This window comes from Colletotrichum fioriniae (genome assembly GCF_027942845.1).
Source record: "Colletotrichum fioriniae strain IMI 355084 chromosome Unknown scaffold_7, whole genome shotgun sequence".
NCBI classification, from domain to species: Eukaryota; Fungi; Ascomycota; class Sordariomycetes; order Glomerellales; family Glomerellaceae; genus Colletotrichum; species Colletotrichum fioriniae.
The window spans coordinates 1,611,360-1,639,246 of NW_027076843.1; the positions used below are offsets into that span (position 1 = coordinate 1,611,360).

Sequence of the window (27,887 nt, forward strand, 5' to 3'; positions counted from 1 at the left end):
TGAGTCGGTGTGGAGGGGTCAAACGGTCAGGTACTTGGGAGCAGACCACGGACCCCTGTCACGAAAGCAGCGCGCAGTCACCTGACGCAGCTCAATTGACTTCACCAATGATGACTCCACTCTTGCTCAGGCCGCCCAATCAAAACAGCCAATTCCCGGGGAGCGGAACATCCACCGCCCGATATCGAAGCTCCGATCTCTGACCATTGGCCCAAAAAATCATCCCCAAGCTCTCACGACATTCGACCTTAACGGTGCGCCGACGACCAACGACGAACGAACGCCGTGGCGCGCATCTACCCGTTCGCATTCCCTCCGACAACCTCTACACACTCCGAACTCACGAGCGTCGCACATAGTCGGATACGGATCGACGCCCAAGATGAGCTTCACAACCCTGAGGCCTCGGCCCTCCCTCCTCACCTCCCTCCAAAACCTCACCCTCACTCCCACCACCACAACCACCACCACCGCAACCCGCGCCTTCTCAACCTCCCACCCCCTCGCCACAAAAACAATCTCCCTCCAAAAGATCCCAACCTCCGCCGTACCTCCGTACCCCCACGGCCCCCGCCTCCTCTACAAACAATCCAACCACGGCCTCTACGGCACCTCCCGCATCCGCCACGGCCACAACGTCTCCCCGAAACACCACCAAGTCACCCCCCGCACCTGGCGTCCCAACGTCCACCGCAAGCGCCTCTGGTCCGAATCTTTGGGCGCCTGGGTCCGCACCCGCCTCACCACCCGCGTCCTGCGCACCATCCGCAAGGAAGGCGGCATCGACGCCTACGTGACAAAGACCAAGGCCGCGCGCGTGAAGGAGCTGGGACCGGGCGGTTGGAAGCTGCGGTGGCTTGTTATGCAGACGGCTACGTTCCGCGAGCGGTATGTCGCTGAGAGGGAGAAGCTCGGTGTTGAGGGCGAGATGAGGGAGGATCAGACGGATTTGGTCACCGTCATGGTCGATGCTGCTACGCCGGGACCCCTGAGCGCCGTGAGCAGAGGGATTCTCGAGAAGAGGGCTGCGCAGATGATTATGGAGGAGTTTGCGCTAGGCGAGGAGGCCGAGTTTGGGGCTGAGGATGGCGAGGGGTACGAGGACGTTCATGTGCCTGGTATCGGAGAGCCCGTCACTGAGCAGAGGATATGATTTTGAGCTGGGTGATGGTCACAGTCACGTTGAGAAAGAGTGTATGTTTCGGGAGAGAAAAAAAGTCATTGTATCATATGTACAAAAATTCTCATGTCATCAAACTACTTTTTAGAGGATCTCAAGTCTAGAAGATGAGCCCCTTTTTCTTGTTTGTGTCTACAAAAACCGCTTTCCATATTTTGAAACCACAGACCGTGAAAAGTGCAAGTTTCGCCTCATACGCCCTGCAATGTGTGGTATGCCATTCGTAAATCCCGTTTCGTCCCTGTTCATTGCTCCCCACGTTTAGAAACGCAGGTCCCAGCCAATCTTGGGGCCCAGCTTGGGCAGCTCATCGGCAACGCTCTGCACATCCTTGTCGCCACGACCACTCAGGCAGATAACGATATCCTCGTCCTTCTTCATCGTCTTGGCAAGCTCAATAGCACCGTAGATGCCGTGCGCCGACTCGAGTGCGGGGATGATACCCTCGAGCTGACTCATGAGGCGGAAACCAATGAAGGCCTCGGCGTCGGTGGCGGCGACGTATTTGGCGCGCTCGCTGTCCTTCCAGGAGCTGAGCTCGGGGCCGACACCAGGGTAGTCCAAACCGGCGGAGATGGAGTGCGTTTCGGCGACCTGGCCATGCTTGTCCTGGAGAATGTAGGTCTTGACGCCGTGCAGAACACCCTTGCTGCCGCCGGAGAGGGTGGCGCTGTGGCGCGCAGTATCGATGCCATCGCCACCAGCCTCAACACCGAGGAGCTTGACGCTAGGGTCGTTGGCAAAGGGGTAGAACATGCCGACAGCGTTGCTGCCACCGCCGACGCAGGCGACAACGGCATCGGGCAGCTTGCCCCTCTTCTCGAGCATCTGCGCCTTGGTCTCGTTACCAATGACAGACTGGAAGGTACGGACAATGGTAGGGAAGGGGTGCGGGCCAATGGCGGAACCGATGATGTAGTGAGTGGTGTCGAGCTCAACGACCCAGGCGCGCATGGCCTCGTTCACGGCGTCACGGAGGGTCTTGCTTCCGGCCTCAACGGCGACAACCTTGGCGCCGAGGAGCTTCATGCGGAAGACGTTGAGGGCCTGGCGGCGGACGTCTTCAGCACCCATGTAGACTGTGCACTCCATACCGAACTTGGCGCAGACGGTGGCCGTGGCGACACCGTGCTGGCCGGCGCCGGTCTCGGCGATGATCTTGGTCTTGCCAAGGCGCTTGGCGAGGAGGAGCTGACCAAGGGCGTTGTTGATCTTGTGGGAGCCGGTGTGGTTGAGATCCTCACGCTTCAACCAGATGTTGGCACCGCCGGCGTGCTCGGTGAGGCGCTCGGCGAGGTGGAGGTGGCCGGGGCGGCCCATGTACTCGTAGTAGGAACGGTACTCCTCCCAGAAGGAAGGATCGTCCTTGATCTTGTTGAAGCCCTCCTCGAGCTCAGACAGGCAGTCCATGAGAGACTCGGGGACGTACTGGCCTCCAAAGTCGCCGAAGCGGTCGGGGATCTTGCCGTGCATGGCGGCGAGCTCGGCGACGAGCTCGCTGTCCTGGTCGGCGGTGATACGGTCGTCGACGGTGGGCTCCTCGGTGGGCTGCTTGGCGGCGGCCATGGCCTCGACCATGCCAACCTCGCGGGTGGTCTCATCAGAGTCGCGGCCGCAGAGGTAGGAGCAGTACTTTGCAACGTCATTGTAGAGCTCGCCGGGGGCGGCCTTTTGGAGGGTGGTGATGATCTGGGAGCCGACGACGACGCCATCGGCGAGCTGGGCGACGCTGAGGAAGTGGTCGCGGGTGCTGACACCGAAACCGACGGCAGCAGGCTTGTTGCCGCTGTACTTCTTGACGCGGGCAACGAGGTCGGGGAGGTTGGCGTTCATGGAGCCGAGGGCACCGGTGACACCCTGGCGGGAGACGACGTAGATGAAGGAGTCGGCCAACTTGCAAAGGATCCTCATGCGGGCGTCTGAGGTTGCGGGGGCGATCAGAGGGACGTATGAGAGTCTATTGTCGTTTGGTTGTCAGTATGGAATGGTCGAGGCAGTCAGAGGCGGTGTGTAAACGTACCCTCCCTTGGTGCAGAGCTTGCGGAAAGAAATGGCCTCCTCAGGAGGCAAATCGACGACGATGAAGCCGTTGACGCCCGACGTCTTGCAGTCGTTCAGGAGTCTCTCTTCACCATAGCTGAGAAGGGGGTTGTAGTATCCCATCAACATCACAGGCGCCTTCAGGCCCTGGTCGCGAGCATCCTTGACCATCTTGAGTGTTGACTCGATCGTGACGCCATGTTGCAGAGCCACCTGTTTTTTCCCACGTCAGTCCTCGTGGTACACCCAATTGATTCCCATTGTGGCCACTACTCACGGTGTTTGATGTCTGGATAGTCGGGCCGTCGGCAATTGGGTCGGTGAAGGGGGCACCGAGTTCGATCACATCTGTCGAGGGTATCAGTGAGGTGTTCCTTTCTCAGGGCACAAAGTTTTGGAGAGACTTACCAGCGCCACCCTTCTCCATGGCCAACAGGACATTGGGAGTGTCCTGAGGCGTGGGGTAACCAGCAGTAACATAAGTGACGAGCGCAGACTATTTCAGAATATTGTTAGACCAGTCCAATTGATCTCTATCCTGTTGTTGCTGCGAGATCTTGGCGGTGCCGGAAAACCATCATCGTTGGGAGCGGTCGGCGGCGCGGCGGGGGGGAAGAGCCCCGCGATCGCAACGAGGGGCAGCACAGCAACATGGGGGGGCCAAAAGACTCACCCTTCCTTGGGCCTTGCAGCGCGCAAACGTTTGACGAATGCCTTCCATATTGTGTAGTGGTATAGAGAGTAGAAGGAAACAGGAAAGTCAATTGGAAGGGGGTATATGGGCAAAAGAACAACTTTTTGACTCGCTGGGGTTTTGTTTTTAGTATCACAAGAAAAAACTTGAGATGTGAGAAAGGTTGAAGGTGGTAGTAGTAAGTTTTAAGTAGGGGGGGACGGGAAGAAATTCCAATGGGAAAAAAAGGTACTTAATGATCTCAGACGTGGGGGAGGAGCAATGGAATGACTCTTGGGGCGGGCGCCGGTTTCCCTTGGGCAACTTGCGGTCGGAGCAGCAGCGGCCATTGCCAAAGGGGCGGGACGGTGTGAAAAAGGAACCTCCCAACGGGACGGGAGCTCCGACGTGCCCTGAGTGCCCACCCGATACAGCTGCCTATAGCCAGCTGGGACTGCTGTATCCGTCCAGTACCTTATCTTGTACCAAAGGTAGGTAGCGTCAGGTTGCTATCTGTTCCATGGAAGTGGGCAGAACACCGAGCGATTGGGATCTATGTTTTCCCCCGGGGCAGCCCTGGAAATGGCCATGTTCAACCGCTATATCGACTGCCAGTCCATCGTCCGCCAAGATGGACGGCCTGCAACGGTCACACCGATCGATCCCCCGGAATGCTCCTTTCGAGCCTCAAGGGCATGAGGTACCTACAAGCACCAAAACGAGAATGCTAGGCCCTTCAGTCAAAGGCAAATCTTGGAGTCATGTTGGAGTCCAAGAACAACCTTGAGCCGAGGGCCCTGAACCACTCACATCGCTCATACCGTGGACAAACAGACCGACCATCCGGCATCGGTTCCCACCAACAGAGAGTGGCGGGTGTGGGGCCGGGAGTCCCTGACGATGACGCCCCAGAAAGTCGGTCGGAGGGCGGGGCGGAGATGCCCAAAAGAGGTTATTCCAGGCTCCCCGAGTCTCCACTTTTGCAATCCGCACCCCCCACCATTCATCACCATTGCCCGCACCGGCAGGCAAACAAAACATGGCATTTTAATCTCTCTCCGTACGGTAGCTCATCCTCGTGATACACACGCGACACAATGATACAGCGACTTTTCGTACCCCGTTCCATTCATGAGGCTCTTTCTTGACTTTCGGTGACATCCCGCCTTTCTCGTGGGGGCGTCCCGTTTCTCGGTCCAATTGTCCCGAAAGTCTGTCTCCTTAATCAGATATCGAATTTCCCACGACGTCTGTTCAATCTCCGCAGGTCATGGTGATGTTGGTCAGACGACAACGGAGCTGCCTCAACAAACCATGGAACATGTCACCGAGGCAGATGATATTGATAGCGGTTGAAAATTTATCAGAGAAGGTTCAGGTGCCTCGTAGGATTGAACAAGATCAGATGACACCGTGTTGGTCGTCGCCGCCGCCGCCGCAGTTGCCAGTCACTGTCATGGCCGCTTACTCCCGGCGACGATCAAGACAATCGGATCCGTAGATGCGGCAATACCGCCCGGAGCTTTGATCATGCCACTGCCTGGTATCAGTCATCCACCTCTCCGTAACGGCTGCGCTGTCAAGGCACATGGAATAGAGTATTTGGTTGCAGCTAGCAGTATATTCAATCTTGAACTACCTAGAGGTATGTACCGAGTCGACATTCTGGCAGTCGGTGACGCCGCTGCAGACTCAAAAGTTCATTCCAGAGAATGAAAAAAAAGTTTGATGACTGGTGTCAATCAGAGCGCAAAAAATGAGATCCGTTGTAGAATCGAAAACAAACAGTTCGGCGACTGAGCCGTTGGTATCTTTTTGAAGTATTCCCTCTCCATCCCTTTCCCATTCCATCAAAAAATTGAAATACCTGATAGTCATGCTTCAACGCCCGAATATCATGCTCTTCGTATTATCTCTCAGACCTATCGTAAATGAGGGGTATCTCTCGGCGTTCGGTCCAGCCCAGGCCGGAGGTATAAAGGTCTCCAACCTCTGTCTCTTTTTTTTTCTCGTCTTTTCCTATTTCTGTTGTCGATACTTCGTAGATACCGTTCTAAAACTTGGTTGATGATGCTGTGTCGAGGTGCCCGTACGAGCTTTGTCGTTGATGGCCCTCTGTAGGCTGCACTCTGCCGCTCTGCACGCTCGTCTTCTTCAGCGCCTTCTCATCTCGCATCCCCGAGTAGTGGTCATCATCCACAGCAGATGCATCGCTACCAAATTGTGGGAAGCGAGAGTCGTTACCATGGGATCTGGGCGGGCTTCGCGGGCTCATTGCTGGGCGGTCGTCTCCAGTGTAGCGCAATCCGCCCTCGCCACGTCCTTTGTCGGGCATGGCCATGCCGACCAAGGCGCGGATGATGCCGATGAGGACGACAATGACGTAGACGAGAAGGATGCCGGTAGAGATAAGTGCCTCCTTGATGATGCCCCGACGAAGCATATCGGTAACATGAGTCACGGCGCCAGTGACCTCGTCGGTTGACGCACTTGAGGGTGACGACAAGAAGGTCTTGAGGTCTGAATCGCCCGAGATGGACTCTTGAGCGCCGAGACTGAAGGTGTCATTGTCGAAAAGAGGGAACGAGATCTGCGAGTGATCGTGGACCCATGTCAGTCCCTTCTGGACAGCCTCGACCTTGAGCCCAATGGTACAGCGAATGACGTCCTTGATGGGATTAATAAGAATGGTGCCGTTAAATACAGTCTCCAGACCAGTCGTCATGGTGTTAGTGAACGTGTTCAGTGTGTCGTTGACAGCCGAGGTAGCGTTCGTGACGTAGCCGAGCATATCCTGATTGATCTCGTTCTGTGTTGACAACACGACACCGTTGGCATCATCAGCCCACTGCTTGGAGACATCTTGTAGCGAGGTAACGACTTCGCCGGCAAATTCGCCGACCTGGTTGGCAAGGGCGGGCACTTCTCTTTCGACAGCCTTGAGCAGGACGTACTGGCACAAGCAAGAGAAAAAGCCAGCGATGGCAAGGGCCAGGACGAAGAGAGCGGGGAGCGATGTGGCATATGCAATAGCCCAGCGGACCAAGATTTGGCGACGGCCTTTGAACTTGGAAGCAATCTTAATACCCCAGGTAGCGGTCATTGGGCGGGAAGCAATGTAAACCACATCCATCGAGTCGTACTGGTTGCTGGCCATGATCTGAGCGTGCTTTCGCTCGCGTCTCCAGCGCCTGATTTCCAACCAAGCCATGGGTGCGATAACCAGCACAGCCAAGATGGAGAGAACAACAATGAAGATGATGCGAGCTTTTTGGATCATATCTCGCAGGTTGTTGAAGAAATCGGAAATGTTATTGTTGGTCGAGCAGAATTGCAGCGCCTGCTTCTGGGCAACAGGGAAGACTGATCGGTCGAACTTGTAGCCCTTGTAGGCATCGTTGACGGTCTGCTTGAGCAGGTTGAAAGGGAACGAGATAGCCTGAGCCGTCAAATTCTGAACCTCCTCAAAGGTAGGCAGGTCACCGTTGAGCTTGTTGATGTCGCTGACAAAGCCGCTGGAGTCGATCTTGATGTCGCGCAGGTCGTTGACAGGCCCCGAGAAGTCGACCTTGGGAAAGTCGGGCAGAACGCTACCGAGGACGGAGTTTTCGATTGCGTCCACGGCCTTGTTGATGCCGTCCGAGAGGCTCTTAGCCTTAGAATCGATTGTATTGCTGATGTCGCCGACCACCTTGTTCATGGCGTCGGTGACCTTCTTGGTAACGTCGGAGGCAACATCAAGGCCGCCATGAATGAAGGCAGTGATGAGGCAGGTGTACATCGAGGTCATCATGTTGATGACGAAGATGATGAGATTCTGAACACCAGTGAGGATCAGACCCAGAGCAGCAACCATGCCGTCCAGGGTCTTCTCGATACCCTTGGCTGACAGCTCGTTGACACCGACAGAGAGATAGTGAGGCATCGAGGCCATGGCGCTGCCAATATCTTCGACCTTTGTGCAAGCAGAGAGTGCTTTTTGATTCGCATCGTCGACATTGTCGTTTAGGCTGGCGATAAGCAAGATGACTCTGAGGAGGACGAGCAGTAGTAGGATTGTCCAGCGGTTCAGCCAGATCTGAGACAGCCTGGCTGAGAGACTGAGGTATGGTGTTATGGTGGGAGAAGTGTCGGCTCGCGCTTGTTGCGTCTTTCTAAGTTCCGCCATCTCGAGCGAGTCCGACCTGAGAGAGTCGGGGACGGCCGGGTAGGCCGCCTCCTCCTTGCGATTCCGTGAGGAAAACATGTTGATTCTATCGAAGAATGTAAGAAGCCGATGCGAGTATCTCTGAACCAGCAGATAAAAAAATGAATGATAAAATAGAAAGAAGGAAAAAAAAAGGCTAATGCAAGAAATGAAGCAAGTAGAACGGCGGTCGACGTCGAGGAGAAATGATCGTTGGAGTTGGGTGATGAAATTAGGTAAATCACTCGACACGAAGAGGGAAAGAGGAAAGAGAGTGACAAAGGAAACTCGTCAAGCACTGATTTCTGAACAAGCTTCTATTCATTCATTGTGGGGCACTTTCTTCGGTAGAAGATATGAATACACAGAACGAGGATGACTTGGAAGGACGACAGAGACAAGAGAGGATGGGAATGACTGGGCAATACGCACAATAAAAAGGAAGCCGACTAACACGGCCAGGACCACAGGATCACCTAGCAATAGGCGCGCAACAATAGGAACAAAGTCGAGAAAAGAAAATAAAGGCGGCTTACCTGATTCACACCACAATGCCAAAGAAAGCCAGCAATGGGCCCTTTGGCCGTGGCCTTGAAGGGAAATTACCTCGACTTGGCCCAAATCTTTGTTTCGTTTGGCGACACCCGGTAAGGGTGGATATGGAGATTTGGCTGAGGCTCGTTTTCTAAGCGCGCTCAACGGCCGCTCTCGGCCAACCAAATCTACCGTCTGGGGTCACGATGAGCGGCTGCCCAAACGCTGCTAAGGCAAAGCGATATTTTCGGAGGCCGGAATGGGGCTCTTTGAGATTTAATGTCGTGTTGCCCGTATTTAGATCAGATGATGTTACGGCCTGTTACGATAGACTCGATCCGTCTTGTCGAGGCCAAGGCTGGGTGTGAGGTGAGAGCTGAGAGCTGGGTATGAGATTGCTTGGCGAGAGTGAGGAGTTGTGAGGTAGAATTTTGTTGCTCCTACAATGAGGTCTTGTCGAACGATGAGACTCTTGCTTGAAACTTGCTGAGTGAGATTCGGTTGCGGTATCACAAGAGCTATAGCCCTATCCAAGTCAGGCCAACAGTTGGTGGCTTCATGAATGGGGGCGAACTCGAGAGTGATATACAAGTCGAGATTTGAGTCACTGAACAAGGGGACACCACGGAGCAACGGTTGAATGGTGCCCATCTTTCCAAAAGTCGCCTTTCCGGGGGTGTCGCAGAGGATAGAAGGCATTTTAACACAACCTGGTCTCGCTCATAGGCTCGGGTTGATCCAGAGAGCTCATGACAAGAATGCGCTGCGACGTCATTGGCAAGACCGGGGGATTATTGCGGAGAGCTTCCCACCTGTGCCACCTCGTAAGGATAAGGTACACTACCGTTCTGGCGCGAGGTGAACGGCGCCGCTCCAGTGGCATCCCCGTCGCGAGTCACGCCAGCAGACCAGGTGGTTGCCGGTGGCTGTGCCCGGCGGAGGAGGCATGGACGGGTTTGGTGCCGTTGCGGGCGGAGAAACGGTGGGTTGGCCTGGTTAGGCTGGTCTGGACGATTCTGGATTTGCTGGAGGCATCCGGGTATGTCGCCAGGTTTGTGTGGTTTTCTCTCGGAAACTGCACGAAGGGTCATGGTGACTGGGGAGAGGATGCGAGGGACCGCAGCGAGCGAAGCAGGAACAGAGCAAAGATCGTCAGCCAGCGAACGAAGAGAGACGGCGGATGGCTGGCGCCAGCAGGGGATCCCTGAAGACATTGCCAAACATTTTGTCCAATCGTTGTGGGCAAAAGGCAAATCGGTTCTCGCCGCTAACGTCTAATCCTTGTAAACAGATGGCAAGAATGGCCGGGAATTGGGCAGGATAGTGGTAAGAGAGTGGATATGGACCCTAGATGAGTTTCTTGGTGTTGTGATTCGTGACTGGTTGCTCGTCGTCTCCTTGGGGTCCTTGCTGAGCAACAAGCAATGATCGATGCCAAGGCCTTTGCCACCGACCACCGCGGAATGCTAAAAACCGGTTTACGACAGGAACGGTCTTTTGGAGGCTGATCTTGGTCAGACGGTGGGAAAAGCTTGTCGAAATCCCACAAATCGTGGCATTCCAGGAATGTTCGTCTAATGGCATTGGCCCGTCATTCACCTCAGGCACAGATAAGAATGAGAGTTGAAAGGCAAAAAAAGGCAAGGAAGGAACGCAACGTATGATGGCCTCCGATGCTTCTTTCCTGACTTTCCCGACGTTGGCCTTCCCTTGCCGATGAGAGGCGCAGGCGGAGTCGTGTAAGAGTGAGGGTGAGATTGATCATTGGGGTCGCCTTCCAAGTTGCATTTTTGTTCCATTACTCCTTCCTCGCGAGATCATTCAGGTACCATCAAGGGAAGTCCATGGAACCTGGAATTTTGCGGCAATTGGCAGTGGCTCCACTAAACAAGAAGTTCGCACTTGCCCTGTGCACCCAAGCTCCCACGCTCCGTCGCTGCTTCCTTCCTTCTTTCTGTGGGGTCGTCTCAAGTCTTGACGCTGGCAAAGATTGATTGGCCGTCGGTAGCCCGCGCTCTGCGACGATGGGCGCTTCGCTACAGAACTCATCGCTGTCAGCCATGAGGTCGGCGCCTGCGAGTTTTTTGACTCGGAAACCTAACAAACAGGTGAGCGTCTGTCCATCCAAGTGTGATACTCATTCGTGGTCAGTTCCGTGTATAAGATATCGGGGGCCTTCCTCATTCAGTCTGCTGTGATCTTGCACGCGATAAATGTAGGCTTCGTTGCAGTCTCCCAGTAAACTACATCATTATTGATAAGTGCTGCCTGCATCTCTACGGTCATCCAAGTCACAAGTCAGTCGGCTTCGTCCAGCTGTCTCGCGTTGCATTGACATGACTTGCTTTAGCTGCGCCTTGAGCCAGTCACTCCAGTCTGCATTGTTGCAAACTCACCTGAAAACTCTCCGTATGAGACTTCCCAGTCTCAGTCATCCTAGCTCCGTCTTGTTGGCTATTAAGATCGCACGTCACTCAGATGCGCAGCCACCCATTCCTTCCAAGTAATCGACGGTGACGACATAGGTACCTTCCTTAGTGTTAGAGAACTGTGAAGAGTGGCTTGACATGCACTGCTTCCATTGCCTGTGCCACATTTGCGGACCCAAGTCTAAGCTTTACTGTGTCAGTATGACCTCGTCACGTGCTTGGACCTTCCTCTGGGCCTAGACCTGACCTGAACCTGCACACGTGCCTTCCAGGTGAGATACGGTCAACCAAGGGAAGAACAAAAGTCCGGCACACCCATTTTTCATTGCATCCATGTCACTTTCCAGCCTCCTGCCCCTGTCCGACCTTGCGCATCACATTCCACAGCTCAACCCACGCTGCAAAGCAAGGAGCAATCTGTTTTCGGCAGGCGGTCTCGCCAAACTCCAAACCTCGCCATCACATCTCCTACCAGTGCCATCACGGCTTGCCCTAACACATCTTGACAAGCTGATACCATCTGAGAATCCTTCGCGACTCAACGTAATCAAGGCCGTGATTGCCCAGAGACCGATTTTGCGACCTCACTTTGTGATTGCTGGCATTGATACACATCCTTGTCACCTGATCAAACCCACTCTCGGAATCAATCCGACTCATTTCTGCGCCGCGCTGAAAATTCCACTTGCGCGCAAAAAGTCTTCAGCCCTCCGACACACTCCATCACTTTTTCCCTCCTTTGACAAGTCACAATCTGACCTTTGATCGCGCCCTGAATCACTCATACGCGACAGCCACAATGGCCGAACCGCCTCGCGACATCTCCTCCATCCTCGCTGCCCTAGGTAGGTACCCGAGACACGACACGGATTTGTTCCTGCACCCTTGAACACAGACTGATTGCATTCTGTCCTCCAGGCGCAGCACAAAGAGGCACTTCTTCGACGCCGACCCAAGGACAGCCCGGCATGCCGCCTAACTACCCTCCTCCTCCCGGCGGCCAGCCGCCTCCTTCCTATCCCCCGATGCCCCAGCAGAACGCGCCCCCGTATGGCGGCGGCGGTGGCTACCCGGGCCTGCCCCAGCCTTCATCCAGCGGCAGTCTGGATCTAAGCTCGATCCGACCCGTCAACTCTGGCACAGTCAGCATCGCCGATGCCATTGCGCAAGCCAAGGCCTTCGCTGCCGAGAAGGGCGTGGCATCCTACGACCGACCCATCGTTTACTCCAACGAAGCTCCCCGCGGCCAGGATTCTCGAGCTTACGGCCGATCCTCGCGGTCACGCTCTCCTTCCAACCGTCGCGACCAGTTCCGCGACAACTTCAACCCCTACAGAGACGAACGCCGGGATGACCGCCCTGCTCCACGAGAGTATGGTCACCGCGAGCGATCCTACAGCCCTGGCCCACGTGGTCGCACTTTCTCTCCTCGCAACTCCAACGGCAGAGAGCGATCGCCGCTGAGAGGAAGTGGCGGCGGTGACGACAACGCCGAGACAATCCAGATCGAGTCGAGCCTTGTTGGTCTCATTATCGGTAGACAAGGCGAGAACCTTCGTCGCATCGAGTCAGAGTCCAACTGTCGGGTGCAGTTCCTTCCCTCTAGCGATAACGGTCCCTTCCGCCAGTGCAAGATCAGCGGTCCCAGGGCACAGCGCAGTGAAGTCAAGGAGGCCATCAACCGCATTATCGACGATAGCGGTATGGGTGCCATCAACCGTGGCGCTGCGAACCCCAAGGGACCCCCACCTCGCGACCACCGCGGCGGGCCACCTGGAGCGAGCGCTGCCGCCGCCGCCGCCGGAGCTGGGGCCGCAGCTCTTCGCGACGGCGAGGACTGCATGCAGATTATGGTTCCCGATAGAACCGTGGGCCTAATCATCGGTCGCGGTGGCGAGACCATTCGTGATTTGCAGGAGCGGTCCGGCTGCCACATCAATATTGTTGGTGAATCCAAGAGTGTCAATGGACTTCGACCTGTCAACCTCATCGGCTCTCGCGAATCAGCTGCCCAAGCTAAGGATCTGATCATGGAGATTGTTGATAGCGACAGCCGAAACGAGGGCCAACCTGCAGCCCCCGCCAAGAAGCCGCAGAGACACGACGGTGGTGGTCATCAGAGAGACTCCGGGCCCATGGGTGGAGCGGGCGGCGGCAGCGGTGACAAGATCAACGACGCCATCTACGTCCCGTCCGAGGCTGTGGGCATGATTATTGGCAAGGGAGGCGAGACCATCCGTGATATGCAGAATGGCACTGGTTGCAAGATCAATGTTGCCCAGTCTTCCGGCCCAGGCGAGGTTCAGCGGGAGATTGCCCTTATCGGCTCGCGCGATAGTATCGCCAGAGCCAAGCAAGCGATTGAAGAAAAGGTCGACGCAGTGGTGAGTGACAGGCCTCGCAGCTACCATACATCTAGCAGTGACTAACATGATAACAGCGCCAGAAGAACTCTGGAGGCGGTGGCGGCGGTCGCGGTCGTCAAAACCAAGACTATGACAGAAGCTACTCTCAACAGGGATCTAACCCATCAGCATCAGGATCTGCTAACCCACCAGCTGCTCAAGCTCCCGCTGGAGCCGACGGAGCCGACCCGTATGCGCAATGTAAGTCTATGAATGATACAGCGAGCAACTAGTATCGCGTACTAACTTTCTGTAGATGGTGGATACCAGAATTACCTCGCCCTCTGGTACCAGTCCCTCGTTTATCAGCAACAACAAGGCGGCGGTGCAGCCGGTCAGCCCGGTGCAGCGCCTCCTGGAGCCTCATAGGGGTTTTTGCATGCACCCTTTCCGGTAGGGGACATGCTTGTGTGATGTGATTGATCACTTGCCTTGGACCTCGACTTGATGCCTCTTTTCGCATTACGTATACTGAAGCACCGCACATGCACGTTGACTATGGAGGCTCATGGCAGTGCGCACTTACGAACCATTCGACGACTGATACCTTCTTATTCCGCTGGACTTGCAACAGCACAGCGCCCACCTTGTTTTCTTTGGACAAAATCACGAATTGGGGGAGAAGACCACACACGGAAGAGCTAGGCAAGCTACCTCTAGCTTTGCTTCGCTGATATCTCGATGCACTGAACCCGGCATTTGACGATGATGATGGCACGTTCTCGCTTGCACATGATCCTTGACTGTCATAAACTGGACTCGACTCTTGACATGGACATGGTGCTCAATGCTGCTCTGCGACATGGATTTACTCCCCATTCTCTATGATGCACGCTCTTGACGCCTATGTGACGGCAAGGATACCTTTTTGCTGGGTATTGCGAGCACTCCCGGACTTGACACCTTTGGCACCTTCTGCTTCGTGGAACATTTGCAAGAGTGGCCATGATGAACTTTTGAGACACTTGCCTGCCGTCATGATTCAGCTGCAGGGGCACTGCTTGGGTGTGGTTCGCCTAAGGACATACTCTGCCTTCCGCAATGGCATCCACCTCTGCCTCATCTGCATGGTTTTCGACTGAATCTGTCTGTCGATGAGCGGCCACCTTTTTCCTGAGTAAAGCTCGCTTCCAAGGGTTCTATCGTATAGTCCATTTTCCCTTCTACAGTCTTCGTGGGTATAATGCCTGACCGGCATCTTTTCATGCGATATGCAAAATTGATTCCCAATTTCTTTTCTTTCCGGTGGATGAAGCGCAACTAGGGATGCGAACAGGCAAAGGAAGGGAAAAACAAAAACAAAAAGCGCACTCTGTATAATAGTTAATCCCGAGTCAAATGAATTCTTCTGACCTGATGAGACACGTGTGATGTGTGAGTCTTACAGCAAATAACTCCTTTCGTAAATCACATGTTAGCTCTTGCCGTCTCCTTTATTCTTGCTTGCAAGAGAACATGCCTTCACGCTTCAGGTCCGTTTCCTTTGGCGACCGGGTAATAAAAACAAAGTTGCTTGATCGCTTACTGCCAACGTGTACACGATCTGGAAACGTCTCTTTGGCAGGACACTGTCGTCAAAACAGAGTGAGCGCAGTGCTGCGTGCTCAATATGCAAGTTTGAAAATAGATACCAGATAAGCAACGTCCGTGGTGCCACGTGCTGGGACTGACGCTGTGGTCGCCCCGGATGTGTAGGAAGCTGTGCCTCCCGAGACGTGATGTGGTAAGACAGCGGCATGAGGAAAACCTTGTTTTTTCTTAGGTAAGGTGAGGCAGGTCAAGGTCGTTGAGGTGTGTGTGAGCAAGAGAGTCGTACTGATTTTCACATGATAGAGGAGGGAATGATTTTGGACTCTTCAAACGTTACATGGCGATGGGGATGTTTGGATGGAGATGAGAAGATGTGATTGGGGATCAAATCAATCAAGTGTTTCTGGGATGCAGGTGAGATTGGGGATATAGAGTCATGATGCTTCGATTTGCCGTCCACCGAGTTTGATGGACTCATTGTACAGTGGATGGTTTGGGAGGGCGATGGAGGGACTGTAAGTGATGTATGAGAATGGACTCCCACGACCGTGGAATCTTCGTTTCATGAAATTCTTTCGCCCTCTCTACCTATAGTGTCACACATAATCTGCATCTTCTCTGCCTATCTCTTAGCTTTATGACTGATGTGACTGTCACAAGCAATCAAAGTTGGATCAGCAGGAGAGAAAAGAGCAGGAAAAGTTGAAGAATGCTCCTCATCATCAGTCATCCGTCAAAAATGATCCAGGCTGATGCGACGCTCGCTCAGGGAATAACGATGTACACCGGCGTTGTAACACTACATTCGGGGTGGACCGGTGGCCAGTGGACGATGGACAGTCATGCTTAGCCGTGGCCTAGACCAGGGCCGATATTCGCGGCAGAGCTTCTGGCATGTCCATCATTCTGTAAGAGGGGGGCTGAGCCGCGAGCGAGTGTGGTAGTAGCCGTGGCGTGGCGTGGCAGGCAGCAAGACTTTGATTGATCGTCGCCGTTTGATGGCACTGACACTTTGTGTGGGAGAGAGCCTCAGAACAGAGACAGAGAGGTGTGTGTGTGTGTATGTGTGTGAGGCAGAGAGAAGGAAAAGGGGTCCTTCGAAATCGTGGTGTCATCGAACAGACATGTTTTCTCTCGCTTATCGGCCCTGATGCGGACTGCGGGAAACATCAGGCTTGAGATTTGCTTCTCAGAAATCTTGCTGCAAGTTGACTATTGCGGTATCTGGACTGAAGTTTTGATTTCCATCTCGCAGGTGTTTTGGGTAATGAACAAGTGTAAAAGTAAGGTGAGAGAAAGGCGAGATTTCTCGCCTGTGCGGGTGCCTGTGCATGGTTGATGTGCGTGAGGTTTATCTCTCTTGCCCTCATCTATCTGCCTGTCTGGATGCATGTGAAATGTCTTTGCGAGCTTCAAGTCTGTGCTGCGCCGTGTGCTCTGTCCCCTTCATGATCTGCCTTATCTTTCATTTTTCGTACTTACTGACGATAGGGTTTAGTTTAGGTGTTGGTGGGTAAGCTTTCCAAACGGTTCATCTGGAAATGGAAAACTAATGATGCTTGCGATCTGCAACTGTCGACGCGTGCGGAAGGACGAGCGAGTCGAGAGCTCTGTGCGGCGGGAAATATCTCCGACACCCATGCCAAGAAAGTGCCAGACGATTTGACAAAAAACTCTGGCTCTTTTTGTTTATCACGGGCAAGACAGTCAAGAGTTTAGATGTGCTTCGATGCAAACCTCATGCGAGACATTTTGTCGGACAGGGACGTGTATGCATGGACGGTCGCCCGTACGTACACTTTAACTCACAACCGCCCTTCTTACATGCGTTGCCTACCTGTCAATGTCTGACTGATATTGATTAGCGAGAGCGAGAAGTGTAAGTAAAGTTAAGGTTGGTGTGGGCACAGAGAGACGTGATGAACTGACATGCCGTGCAGGGGAGGACGAGGGATGCGGGAGAGACTGCGCTTCTCTCCCCCCGCATTGGTCGAGTCGCCGACTCCTCCTATCTGTTAGAAGCCGATTCGTTCATGACATTTGAAAGATGTACCGGTATCCGTCGGTAGGTAAGGATATGCAATTTGGTGTCACTTACTGTTCCGTTCGGATATTGTCATCCCACCGGCCGGCCGTAACAGGCGCTCACTGACGGATGGGCGGCGGCTTTAACCGAAAGGACCATTCAAACTTCTCCGTAAACAACGGGATAGGAAAGAAAGAGGCGCACGAGCACGAGGTCCTCAGGTTGGTGTACCCGAGTCAACTTTTCAGGAAAGGTTTGTTAACGGACGCTGAGCAGCGTCGTTGATTCAGAATAGATCAAGGGTCTAGGCCGTTCGAGCCAGCGAGCGTAGGAAGGAAAACGAGCTCTTTCAGCAAAAACAGGCGTGCGGATGTCCATGCTCCCATGCCCGCGTGTTTTTCTGTGGAAGGCGGATTGTCGGACTGTGTGTTCCCTTCGAACCGTCTGCCTTATCTGGCCTTGCATGTGCCGATCCAAGGTTGCAATGCAGGATGACTTTTGGGGGGTCATGAGGGGGCAAGAGTGGGAGAATATGGGGGGAGCATTTTAGGTAGCACTGTGGCATGAGGCTGTGTTGGATGTAACAGCATTTTCGAAACCATCGCGATAGCTATCTTGGACCATGAGGACAGACGATCGAGGGGTTTGGTCTCATGGAGAGTAAGAGACCTGGACTGCCACGCCGATGGCTGTTGATTCTCGAGGAGAGACACGCTCAGAGACAAGAGACAGAGGAATGTGGGACTCGGGAGGGGACAACTTGAGGTCTGCCGTTTTCAAGGGAGCTTGATCCCGGAGCTATCCTGGATGGGGCATGTTGCATTGCTCGCTTCGCGATCCATGCTCTGCCTTCTCTCGCCCGGCCCTAAGACAATCCCATCTCAAAGCTTGTTTTTGCGCCGCGTGTCTCCCGTGCCTCCCGCACATCTCTTTCTGACTCTCGTTCTTCGACTCTCGAGTGTCAATGGTGGAAGATATCCGTACCTATTCTACTCTTTTCTTGGATCTGCTGCTACGAAGTTGTGTATGTATTGGCGAAAGTCGTGCTACGTACGCATAGGCGAAAGGAAAAGGCTCGGCACATTGTCTCAGCGGCCGTTGGAAACAACCAAAAAAAGCCATTTCCGTTCAAATCACCTCATCTCCACAGAGAAGAAAAGTTACACACAACTGACGGATTTTGGGTGCCTGGAATGTCACTGCAAGAAATGTCTCGGGGCAAGATGCCCTCTTCCTTCTCGCCTCGCTCTAACCCCCGTTCCCGTCCCACCCCTCCTTTCCGTGATCCTATGAAGCGTGGCCGCCAAAGACCTTTTTTCTTACATACATCAACTCCACAGAGACATCGTTTCTCATGACGGGAAGGCCTGTCTGTGTTCCCCGGCAGAGTGCCGCGGGCCGCGAGTGGATGTGCTGGGGTGGGTGTGCAAAAGAATTGGAGCACTCTCTCACACATGGATGGACGGGGAGGAGCATGGACATGGGCATAGCGTGGCATAGACAGAACAGACATGACAGAGAGACAGAGAGGCAGGACATCGAACAGCCAACAGCAAATGCAGCTCGCTTCTCATTTTCTTTCTCGTCTCGCGTCTTGATGTGCAGCTGGGCGGCGGCGCAAGGGCGAGGCTAAGCCGCATCCTGCATATAGTCTACTGCAAGACGGTTGGCTGTTGGCGAGCTGCATGGTGGATGGCAGGCTGGCAGCAGAGACTCTGAGAGAGAGAGAGGGCGCTTCCTGCTCATCTATGATTGTTGCTTTTTTTCACTCTCTTCGTCGTTCTTCTCCTTGAACCTCGTTTCTTCTTCTTGAGTTCACTTCCGAGAGAGGGCTTGGCTGCATGAGCTCTTCTCGCTTCCTCTCCGAACTCCATGTCTCTGATTCTCTCTGCCTCTCAGATTTCTCTACCCGTCGGCCCCTCACCCCCTCACACACACCCCTACCCCCCTTTATGATTCTGTCCTGGTGTATCCGTACCTGTCAGTGTGTCAACACAACCCGTCAAGCTCCAGGTCGCGTTTTTCTATCGAGATGTGCTAGGGCCCCCCCGTGTCGATCCTTTGAAAGCTTGTGGCTGCCCATCCGTCGACGATTGATTTTAGTTCATCCTTCTTCTGCCGTTCAACATTCTTCCTTCTCCTCGAATCGTGTCCGACTAATTCTTATTCTCTTACTCTCGAAAGACCTTGTTTACCCGCATCGGAAGGTCATTGCGGATTCAACTTCCAAACGGTCGATGAACAAGCATAAATCCTTCTTTGTCTTTTTCCCCTTGTCCTACCTACCCAATTGAACACTCGCGAAACAAACTCGTTCGCCAGGGATCACTCTGGAGCTTGGGGGAGCTCGAAAAACCACACTGCCACCTCTTCCCCTCTTCGACTTCGTAGCCCTCCTCACAATTCCCTCCAAACAACGCCTCAATCACCTCCCGCCTCGAGAGAAACACAAAAGAAAAACACACACACCATGTGCCGCCTCGTGCTCTTCGCGGGCACCTGCACCCGCTGCAACGAATCCCTCACCTGGGCCGACCTCTCCCAGCAGCTCTCGTGCCTCGAGGCCAAGAACGCCGACAAGTTCGGCTCGTGTCGGCGTGGCGTCGACGTCGAGACACACGCCTTTGACCAGGAATGCGACGCCTGCGCCGGCGAGGACGAAGGCGTTGCCGGTATGGACTTTGGTGAGCAGGATTTTCAGCAGTATCATCATCAATATCAGCAGTATCAGCAATACCAACACCCGTCATCAGCAGCATATACAGCAGGATCGTCGTCATCGGCGTCAATACCACAACCCGGCTCGAGCAAGAGGGGCCGGGACGAAGGGGAGGGAAGGAAGAAGAAGAAGGCGAGAACGTGAAAGCTCGATGAAGCTTGCGATGATGATGGAGTTATGACACGGTTCGAATTTTTGGGAGGATGTTTGTCCATCTCTTTCTCTTCCCTCTCTCTACACTCCTGGCGAGGCGTTTGGTGTTCGACGAGGACTACATACATGTAATGGCATTGGGGGGCTTCAGGACTCAGGATACCACGGACGTGATGGTGTTGCGCACATGTGGGATTGGCGTTGGCATCAATCGATTGGAACCACATCAGCAACATCACAGGCACATGACGCATACGACGACGATCAGGACAAAAGGGCAGGCAATAATGTTATTTTTGGGCGGGCACACTGGGCTTCAAGGCCACAGGTGTGCGTGGCAGGCCTGCGGCGGACTCTCCGCTGCATTCCTGAGGGAGAGGAGAGATACCCTAGTCTACCTTTACCTACGTTAGTGGCGTGGCGATCGGGAGGGGCTCCTAGCGAGGGGATCCGCGCCTCTTGGCATGCGGGTGATGTACGACACGTCTCCCATGTTCCCTCGCGGGCATCGAGAGGTCACGATGGCCCTCTTCTTTGCGAGAGGATAATCGTAACCAATTGAAAAGCGTAATTGTTTGTATAACATAAAGTCTTCAACCAGTGTTCGTCGTTCTACCGACAAGATGCCGGCTTGCGTTTAGAATGGAGGCATTAGTTGCTAACCTAGCAAAGCAGATGTTTCCCAAAGCTGTGGACGATACGAGGTAGAATACGACAGACAGCTTCAATCCCCGAAGTATGTTTAAGTCAAATTTGGGACTGGTTGAAGCTTCCTCACCATCAAGAGTTGAAGGTTGTCTTAATCATGGCTGAGTGAAGGCTAGGAACACGGTGCATATCACTCTGATATCTGAGAACACAAGCGAAGTCTCGCCTTTTACTGCTATTTACTAACTCAAGATGTTATGGTCTTCATGCAAACTCGTTATCTCGTTATCGGTCACGAGACGCGATGCAGCTTTGCCAGTTTTGATCTGCAGCCACGTCTTTCGATCAGACGAGTCGTCAGGACTGATTTCATCAGCCACTTTCTCTATTCATGACCTACGATCGCCCCGTGTCCTCGCCCGACTTGATGCCACTTGAGAGTTGAATAAGGACGTCTTCGCATCCGCCTGTAGCGGACCATTCATTCTCCAAGTATGTTTTCGTGACATTCGCTGATTGCTCGAAATGTGGAAACGAAGAGTATTGACGTGTGAATGTAGTAACAAAAAAAGATTCTAGTCTGGCCACGGTTCGAATGGCGTCTCTGATCTACGAACATTTACGGCTCGGATTCAGTGGTTGGCCTTGGACCAGGCAAAGGGTCAAGGATTACTTCACCATTCATGGCTTTTTGCACCTAGTCTCTTCAGGAGAACTCCAAACAGGCGTTGGGCGCAGCCCCTTGCTTTCAGCTGTTGAAGCAGGCTGGCAGGCTGACAGACTGGCAGACTTGTCAGCATCTTGCTCGCTCTCGCATGCAGGCAAAGAATTCTTTGCGCAGCTGCGCACTCGAAAACTTTTGGTGTCTCCAGGGTCATAAAGGCAGGTAAGTTCCACACCACCTCCCTACAACTACTTCTCTATGATATCGCATCGATTATCTTTTTCTGACGCCCTTAGACGCACAATCAGAGAAATTTTGAAACGTTATCCCAATCCTTTTCACGATGGATTCATTAAGACCACTGAGAGCTCGGAAGTCTCTAGACAAGTGGGAAAGGCTGAAAGGATACATTGTGGACCTTTACAAAGAGCAAACACTCGAGCAAGTCGTCATTACGCTGAAAGATGAACATGATTTTGTGGTGACGTGAGCTGCCCACAGTCTCTGGGAAATATATACGCTAACATAATTACGGTGAAGCAAGAGGCAGCTGGTTTACAGACTGGGCATATGGGGTTGCAACAAGTATAGCAGTCCTACTACCGATGACAGAGAGCAAAACCCCCAAGGCAGCCTGGAGAGAGGTGTGAAGGATATCGCGGACCTTGACTCGAGTGACAAGAGCAATGGTATAGTTGGAGCCCCGATCTACCATTGTCTTGACTATATAGCTGCGGACTAATGGGGTGCTAGTGACCAATCGTCGTCTTCGTCGCCGTCTCGTTGTTGCTGCCGGTGGTGGAGGGGCTCTTAACGTGCCTCCCCCTGTTGCGAAACGAAAGAGTGTTGCCAACCGGGTGACTGGTGATGCTTTCGGTCATCTAGCTGCTGGCCAGGTCTATCGTGAGCCAAGCAAAGTGCATTTTGCAACAGATCAGTTGCATCAGATCTCGAGCGACCCGAGCGCTGTAGCGACATCTGACTACGACGAGCTCACTCGACTCATGGTTCAATACATCAATGAATCATTGAGATCGGGATCTGTGTTCGTGGATCTCGCAGATCATATCAGCCGTGGACGCCGACTGTTCAAATGGGCCACTGATACCGATTGTGCCATCAACTCCGTCCGTGTCAGTCACAACGCTGTGGTACCTCTGTCATTCAAGACACAGGTGGCAGCTGTCGATGAACTTATCGTGGACGAACATCCTCAGCTGTTGGGCACGCTCTTAATCATCTGGAAGAACACCACGCTGATCGACTGTGACGGTAACACAACTTTCGGGAATTACTTCATTGACAAAGTGTTCACGCTCTGCAAAACGCTTCTCGGTCGTCAGCACCTGATCACAGAGGTCTTCGGCTGTTTAAGGGTTGGATTCTTCGAGCCAGCTTCATGCTTGGAACGCCTTGAAGTACTTCCGTCTGAACTTTTTGCCCAAAAGTCCCGGGCTTCCAAGCCAAGTTTCGAAAGGCGTGAGACGAGCGACTATCAAACCTCGTCGTTTCTTGATGCGGCGTCAACAAGAATTTTAGGCTATTCTCAAGATTTAGACTTGATGAACAACGAAGCAGACAACTCCAGTGTCTCGTACTTCCGTCAGTACAGCCACGAGAAAGATAATGAATTCTTGAGAACATTTCCTCCAGACTTTCCCTGGGTGCCATCGCTGGCGAAGGGTGACGATGAATCAAGATACGAAGAGCCTACCCTAAGCAAACTGGGCCACCCACCTCCGTTGTCCATGGGAAGATTTGATGCCACCGGAACCGAAGGTTCCTGGCCGTCATTGAAGCTGGAAGAGGACCCTCCATCACTTTCAGAGTACGCAGGACAAACATTGGTCGAGGTTTCCGAGGAACATAATGCGAAGGAGATTCAAAAAGTGCCGGATGCCAGTATTACTTCTCCATCGAGGACCCCAAGCGGGTCGACATCCATTGATACTGGTCATCGGATGGATGAGGATGAATGCTCGGTTTCCTACGACGACGAATCGAATAGTTCGAGCAGCTCGACCGCGGATGAGCAGCAAACACTAGCTTTGGAAGACGAAAAACGCAGGATTGTCCAGAAAATTTTGGATGCGTTTCTTAACGATTTGGATAGCCACCTCCAAAATATCACTGGCAACATGCCTACCGTCAAGCTGGAGGATGCGAACGAACAACCTCAGGCTCCGTCACAGGCAGAGGGGTCTGGCACATGTGAACAGAGTCCAAATCCCAGAAAACGACGGAAATCATGTGGCGGGGAAAAGGGTATTGGAGGACAGAGAGGCCAGGATCGGGCCGGCGACAAAGATGAAAACGACGAAACCGACGAAGAACAGGACGACGGCAATAGGAGGCCCCGCAAAGTACCGCAACGTCAAGATGGAACGCCAGGCATGTTATTTGCATGCCCGTTCTTCCAATGGAAGCCTCTGGAGTACTCAAGGAAGCCACAGTGTGCAGGTCCTGGGTGGCCTTCAGTGCATCGCTTGAAGTAAGTCTAGGGCCGTCGGCTCGGATGTACTATTGACTAATGAATGGTGATCTTCAGGGAGCATCTCTTTCGTCGCCATGAGAGGCCTTTGGAATGCAGCAGGTGTCGAAAATGGTTCGACAATCAAAGTGCGTTGGACTCGCATCTCAGAGTCAAAGACGATTCGATCAACCAGCTTTGCAAGATTATCAACGCATCAGACTTATTGAGGGAATTTAAATTTGGTCCTGACGCTAAGAGACGCCTCAAGATTAAGGCTAGGTCGAAGCAAACAGAGGAAGAAAAGTGGAAGGAAGTATACAGAATTCTCTTCGACGTAAGAGAAGAAGAAATACCATCGCCTTGTAAGTAATAGCCCGATAAGGATGCAAAGTTGACAAGGCTAAGTCAAAACTCTGCAGACTACGATCACGACATCTCAGCTCTTGACCGAGAAGAGACCTGGAAAGAATATGCCCGACGCGAGATCATGATCCTCCTCCGAGAGCGCATCGAAGCTGAGGTTGAGCGAAGGTTCGCGAATGTGGAGCTGGAGCTCATAGCAGGGTTGCGAGATATTGTTCATGATCTGGAACTCATCATGAGGCGCAACTTCGAAATGAGGCAAGAGGAAGCTCGAAAGATACGTCGAGACGAGACCCCAGCTATCTCGCTACCGGCTCTCGACGTGCCCTCGATGAACACGGCTCAGACAACAGGTAATGATGAGGGACAGTTGCCTTTCGTCCCAGGGAATACTGTGGAAACAAACAACTTCTTGACGGGCAACTTTTCCATCGACAACCCGCAACAGGAGCTTCTCTCTGACTGGCCCGCTGGACCGCAAGTGAGCAGCTTAGGGGCGCAGGGTCAGGGGCTAGTTGAAGTAGAGCAACCCATGGATCCTGCATTTCTAGGTGGTGACTGGGATTACGATTTCACCTTACCCCCATACCCACGACACGAAGGTAATGACGAGGTATAATTTAGGGAGCATATTCACACCGAATTGGAAATATAGCATGCTACTGAAGCTCGATCTGAAGTGGGAAGATAGTGAGTAGCATGCAAGGCTAGCATTCAATGCATCTGCAATTATCTAAGACTGGAAGGGTAAACGGCACTCAAGTAGCTGCGCAGCCATGTGTCTTTGAAAATGAAGGAAACAACCGCCGTTTAGCTAATTCCCCATAATCGAACCTGAAAGCATCTGCATGCTAAAGTATCACATACAAGCACATTCTTCAAAGAATACACCGCCCAAGTTCTCTCTAGGAACGCCGTTCGATGCCAATTCGCTTCGATCGGTGTGTCAGAGAAGGAAAACAGCCGTTTTGGAGAGCCGAGGGAATGAATTTATATTTCGTCCTCAACCCAACCGCCTGGAATGATTAAAGGCGGGTTCTCGATAGTATCCCAGAACTCTCCTGCGTACTCCTCAGCATCCAGAATCCAAATCAGTGCCCAATCTATAGGATGCGGTCCGTATGTAAATGACTGCAACCGAAATCCAGACGGAGAGGTCACGTCTTGGCAATTGTCTTCACAGTCGTCCCAACCGATTGATTCGAACCATCTTCGAAGTCGCAACTGGTCACAGCCCATGAAGATCTCCCACTCTTGCCTGCCATAGTCTACCAGGTCTAGACCTGCGTATTCCACGTCTTCCAGCCATATGAATAGTAACTGCGCCATTAGCAGCTTCGCAGCCCGCCCTTGACGACCCGAAAACACCAAGCACACCTCCATGTGAAGGAGGAGGGCGAAAAGCGTGGTCGCTGAGAATGGATACCCATTGAGACGTGCTTTCCTACTAAGCCTTTCTGGCGCCACACCCCTAAGGACCCATTGCGCGAGATGCCGCCAAGGGTGGGCCGGAGCATGTGCCTCCAGAGGTTTGCAATATTCCAAATGATCATTGTCGGTGTCAAACAGGAAGTTGACGTACGCGTTGACAAAGCTCTCCAGAGAACTTTCCTTTGGCCCATCAAAGACGACGCTGAATTCCGCAGGTTTTAGGTCATCACCATGATGTATATCGTTCAGCAAGACCTGAGGATTGATTGATTGCCATCCCAAGCAAGCGAAGCGTGATTTGGGAGGGAGTTTGTAGTATGCACTGTCCCTCCCTATCGCCATGATCCGATTTGCTTCGGGTAGCTTCCAAACGAAGCTCGAGACGACGTTAAACTTGTTTCCATTGTGTCCGCCCCCGGGGACGAAGAATGGCTCCATATCATCATCAAGCCCACATATGTAGAGCCACATACGGAACAATTCCAGCATGGTCTCTTGCTCTTCTGAAGCATCCTCGAATAAGATCCAAGAACTGCCCAAGGTCTCAGAGTATATGTCGTCAAGACTAAGACCCATACTCAACAGATTCTTGATGACACTGATATGACCGAAGAAGATTGCATACTTACACGATGTTAGCTCTTCCTTTCTTCATTTAAGCGCGATTCGTGGCATGGGGAGCCCGCATACATGTACCAATGACCACCCCTCAGGGTCACGGTCAAACAGAGACGCCCGTTTCGCCTCAAATTCTTGTAGTACTTGGGACCACGATCCAGATTTGATATAGACAAACACAGGAGCACTAGAGGGGCGGACAGTCCAAGTTCTTAAAGAGAATTTCCATCCCGCACACGCTCGATACGTTTGGATATCCCATATCCTTTCCGACATCCACATCGGTGGTCTTACGCGTGCCCGGTAGACTGATCGGTGTTAGTGACATACCTATACCTTGAGTTCTATTGACTTCGGAGAGCTTATGTGAGCAAAACAGATACTTACCCTGAACACCAGAGAGTACGGAGTGCGGGCTCGTCTGGTGCGCAAAGGTACCAAAGAGAGAAGTTTGCTGCCAAGGGAGTGCGTCCATCACTCCCCGTCTTCGTCGCATAGAATATGCGTCGAATCTTCCAAAAGATTCTTGTCTCTGTTTCATAAACTCTGCAGAGCAAGGCGGCATGTCCGAGTCTTTCGTATCTCCTAAGATATCATGATAATCAGCCGATGGCTCCGGCGATGGAGCTCTGAGGGCAGCACTGGGACGTTATTCAGCCGTTAGGTCTATTAGGTTTCACTGAGCGTTTACTTACAGAATGCGAGTATTTTGGGATAGTACTACCATTTGCAGCGCTACTTGCAGCTTTTCCTGACAGTTCTGGATCAAGTCTTTCTTCAGAGTAAACTTCAGTCTCGCGATGCTTCTTCTCGGCCTATTTGCCATCATCATTTGCTGCTGTAAGTCCGTCACCAAGGTTTCCAGGTGATTTACTGCATGCTGGCAATAATTGAGACTGATGACGGAGGGGCTATTATTGGTACTGTAGACCTGGTCGAACATGGCATCCGCCTCGGCAAGAACGGCGTTGAGAAGTTCAACCTGTGTAACGAGCTGACTGATCTCGCTCGGTGTATCCTGTACTTGATCCCAGAGCTTCTTGAGCTTGATGGCACTAGACCCGAGTTTCACAGTCATATCGACGACTGTAAGGGCGCTCACAACGACCCCTAGAACCTCCGCCATTTTGCCGAAGAGCAACAGCTGAAGGCTGTTCAGTTTTCAGAGGATTTGGTCCAGACTTTGGGCTCGTGTCAGTGTATTGGATAATCAACTCCCTATCAGTAGTGCCGCGGAGCTTATTTCGTCGATGCCAGTTTCCGATAGTGAACTCATCAGGACAGTATGCCAGATGAGCGGTGAATAGGGGTTTTGCTGTTTTTCATCGCTGAGTGTGACAGCTAAGCCACTGAGGCGTCCTTCCCTGGCTTTACGCATCAAGGGTGGGAGGCCTTGGCTGTCTTGAGTGAGACACCGGCGGTTGCCTTGAGCCTCGATGTACATGCTTGACCAATAGCCGAACCCTGGCGACAAGAAAATCTTTCCCCAATGACGCTGAAGGAGATTAACTTGACACAACCAAATCAAGGGAGGGGGCTTTGCGGCTTACTTTCATGGCCGCACACTCGCCTCAAGAAGCAAACTCTTGGGCAAGTACTAACACAAAATTAGAGCCGAAATGTGTTCTTAAGCTGACAACATGTCATAGCGTCATGAAGCAGGACTAGGATAGCGGCCAGGAGCCTTACTAAGATGCGGTTTATGATTGTTAGGTCTATTAACAGGACAATTTCCAACGCGGATAGTCATTCTATGTCAAAAAGTCTGAAAAGGTATCATCTATAAAAGTGATAAGTGCTTCAACTAGCAGAAGT

At 52.8% G+C, this 27,887-nt stretch overlaps 6 protein-coding genes across 6 annotated transcripts; 3 read left to right on the top strand and 3 right to left on the bottom strand.

The window, feature by feature from the left end:
* Positions 1 to 382: 382 nt before the first annotated feature.
* N0V96_006611 (mitochondrial 54S ribosomal protein bL28m) lies at positions 383 to 1,153 on the top strand (the record flags this gene model as incomplete). The annotated part of the gene is made up of 1 exon (XM_053195072.2): positions 383 to 1,153. The coding sequence occupies one exon, from the start codon at positions 383 to 385 to the stop codon at positions 1,151 to 1,153; it is 771 nt and encodes a 256-aa protein (XP_053047643.2).
* A 288-nt stretch (positions 1,154 to 1,441) lies between these two features.
* Positions 1,442 to 3,941, bottom strand: TRP3_1 (anthranilate synthase / indole-3-glycerol phosphate synthase; the record flags this gene model as incomplete). Its single annotated transcript, XM_065757777.1, has 5 exons — positions 1,442 to 3,137; positions 3,201 to 3,433; positions 3,498 to 3,568; positions 3,629 to 3,716; positions 3,894 to 3,941. 5 exons carry the CDS (start codon positions 3,939 to 3,941, stop codon positions 1,442 to 1,444), a joined length of 2,136 nt encoding a protein of 711 aa, XP_065613694.1.
* A 2,005-nt stretch (positions 3,942 to 5,946) lies between these two features.
* PRM1 (plasma membrane fusion protein prm1) lies at positions 5,947 to 8,139 on the bottom strand (the record flags this gene model as incomplete). The annotated part of the gene is made up of 1 exon (XM_053197700.2): positions 5,947 to 8,139. The coding sequence occupies one exon, from the start codon at positions 8,137 to 8,139 to the stop codon at positions 5,947 to 5,949; it is 2,193 nt and encodes a 730-aa protein (XP_053044778.2).
* A 3,702-nt stretch (positions 8,140 to 11,841) lies between these two features.
* N0V96_006614 (uncharacterized protein) lies at positions 11,842 to 13,816 on the top strand (the record flags this gene model as incomplete). The annotated part of the gene is made up of 4 exons (XM_053197701.2): positions 11,842 to 11,887; positions 11,961 to 13,426; positions 13,483 to 13,648; positions 13,704 to 13,816. The coding sequence occupies 4 exons, from the start codon at positions 11,842 to 11,844 to the stop codon at positions 13,814 to 13,816; spliced, it is 1,791 nt and encodes a 596-aa protein (XP_053044779.2).
* A 5,657-nt stretch (positions 13,817 to 19,473) lies between these two features.
* Positions 19,474 to 19,866, top strand: N0V96_006615 (uncharacterized protein; the record flags this gene model as incomplete). Its single annotated transcript, XM_065757778.1, has 2 exons — positions 19,474 to 19,687; positions 19,832 to 19,866. The coding sequence occupies 2 exons, from the start codon at positions 19,474 to 19,476 to the stop codon at positions 19,864 to 19,866; spliced, it is 249 nt and encodes an 82-aa protein (XP_065613695.1).
* A 6,897-nt stretch (positions 19,867 to 26,763) lies between these two features.
* Positions 26,764 to 27,198, bottom strand: N0V96_006616 (uncharacterized protein; the record flags this gene model as incomplete). Its single annotated transcript, XM_065757779.1, has 2 exons — positions 26,764 to 26,945; positions 26,997 to 27,198. The coding sequence occupies 2 exons, from the start codon at positions 27,196 to 27,198 to the stop codon at positions 26,764 to 26,766; spliced, it is 384 nt and encodes a 127-aa protein (XP_065613696.1).
* Positions 27,199 to 27,887: the final 689 nt, after the last annotated feature.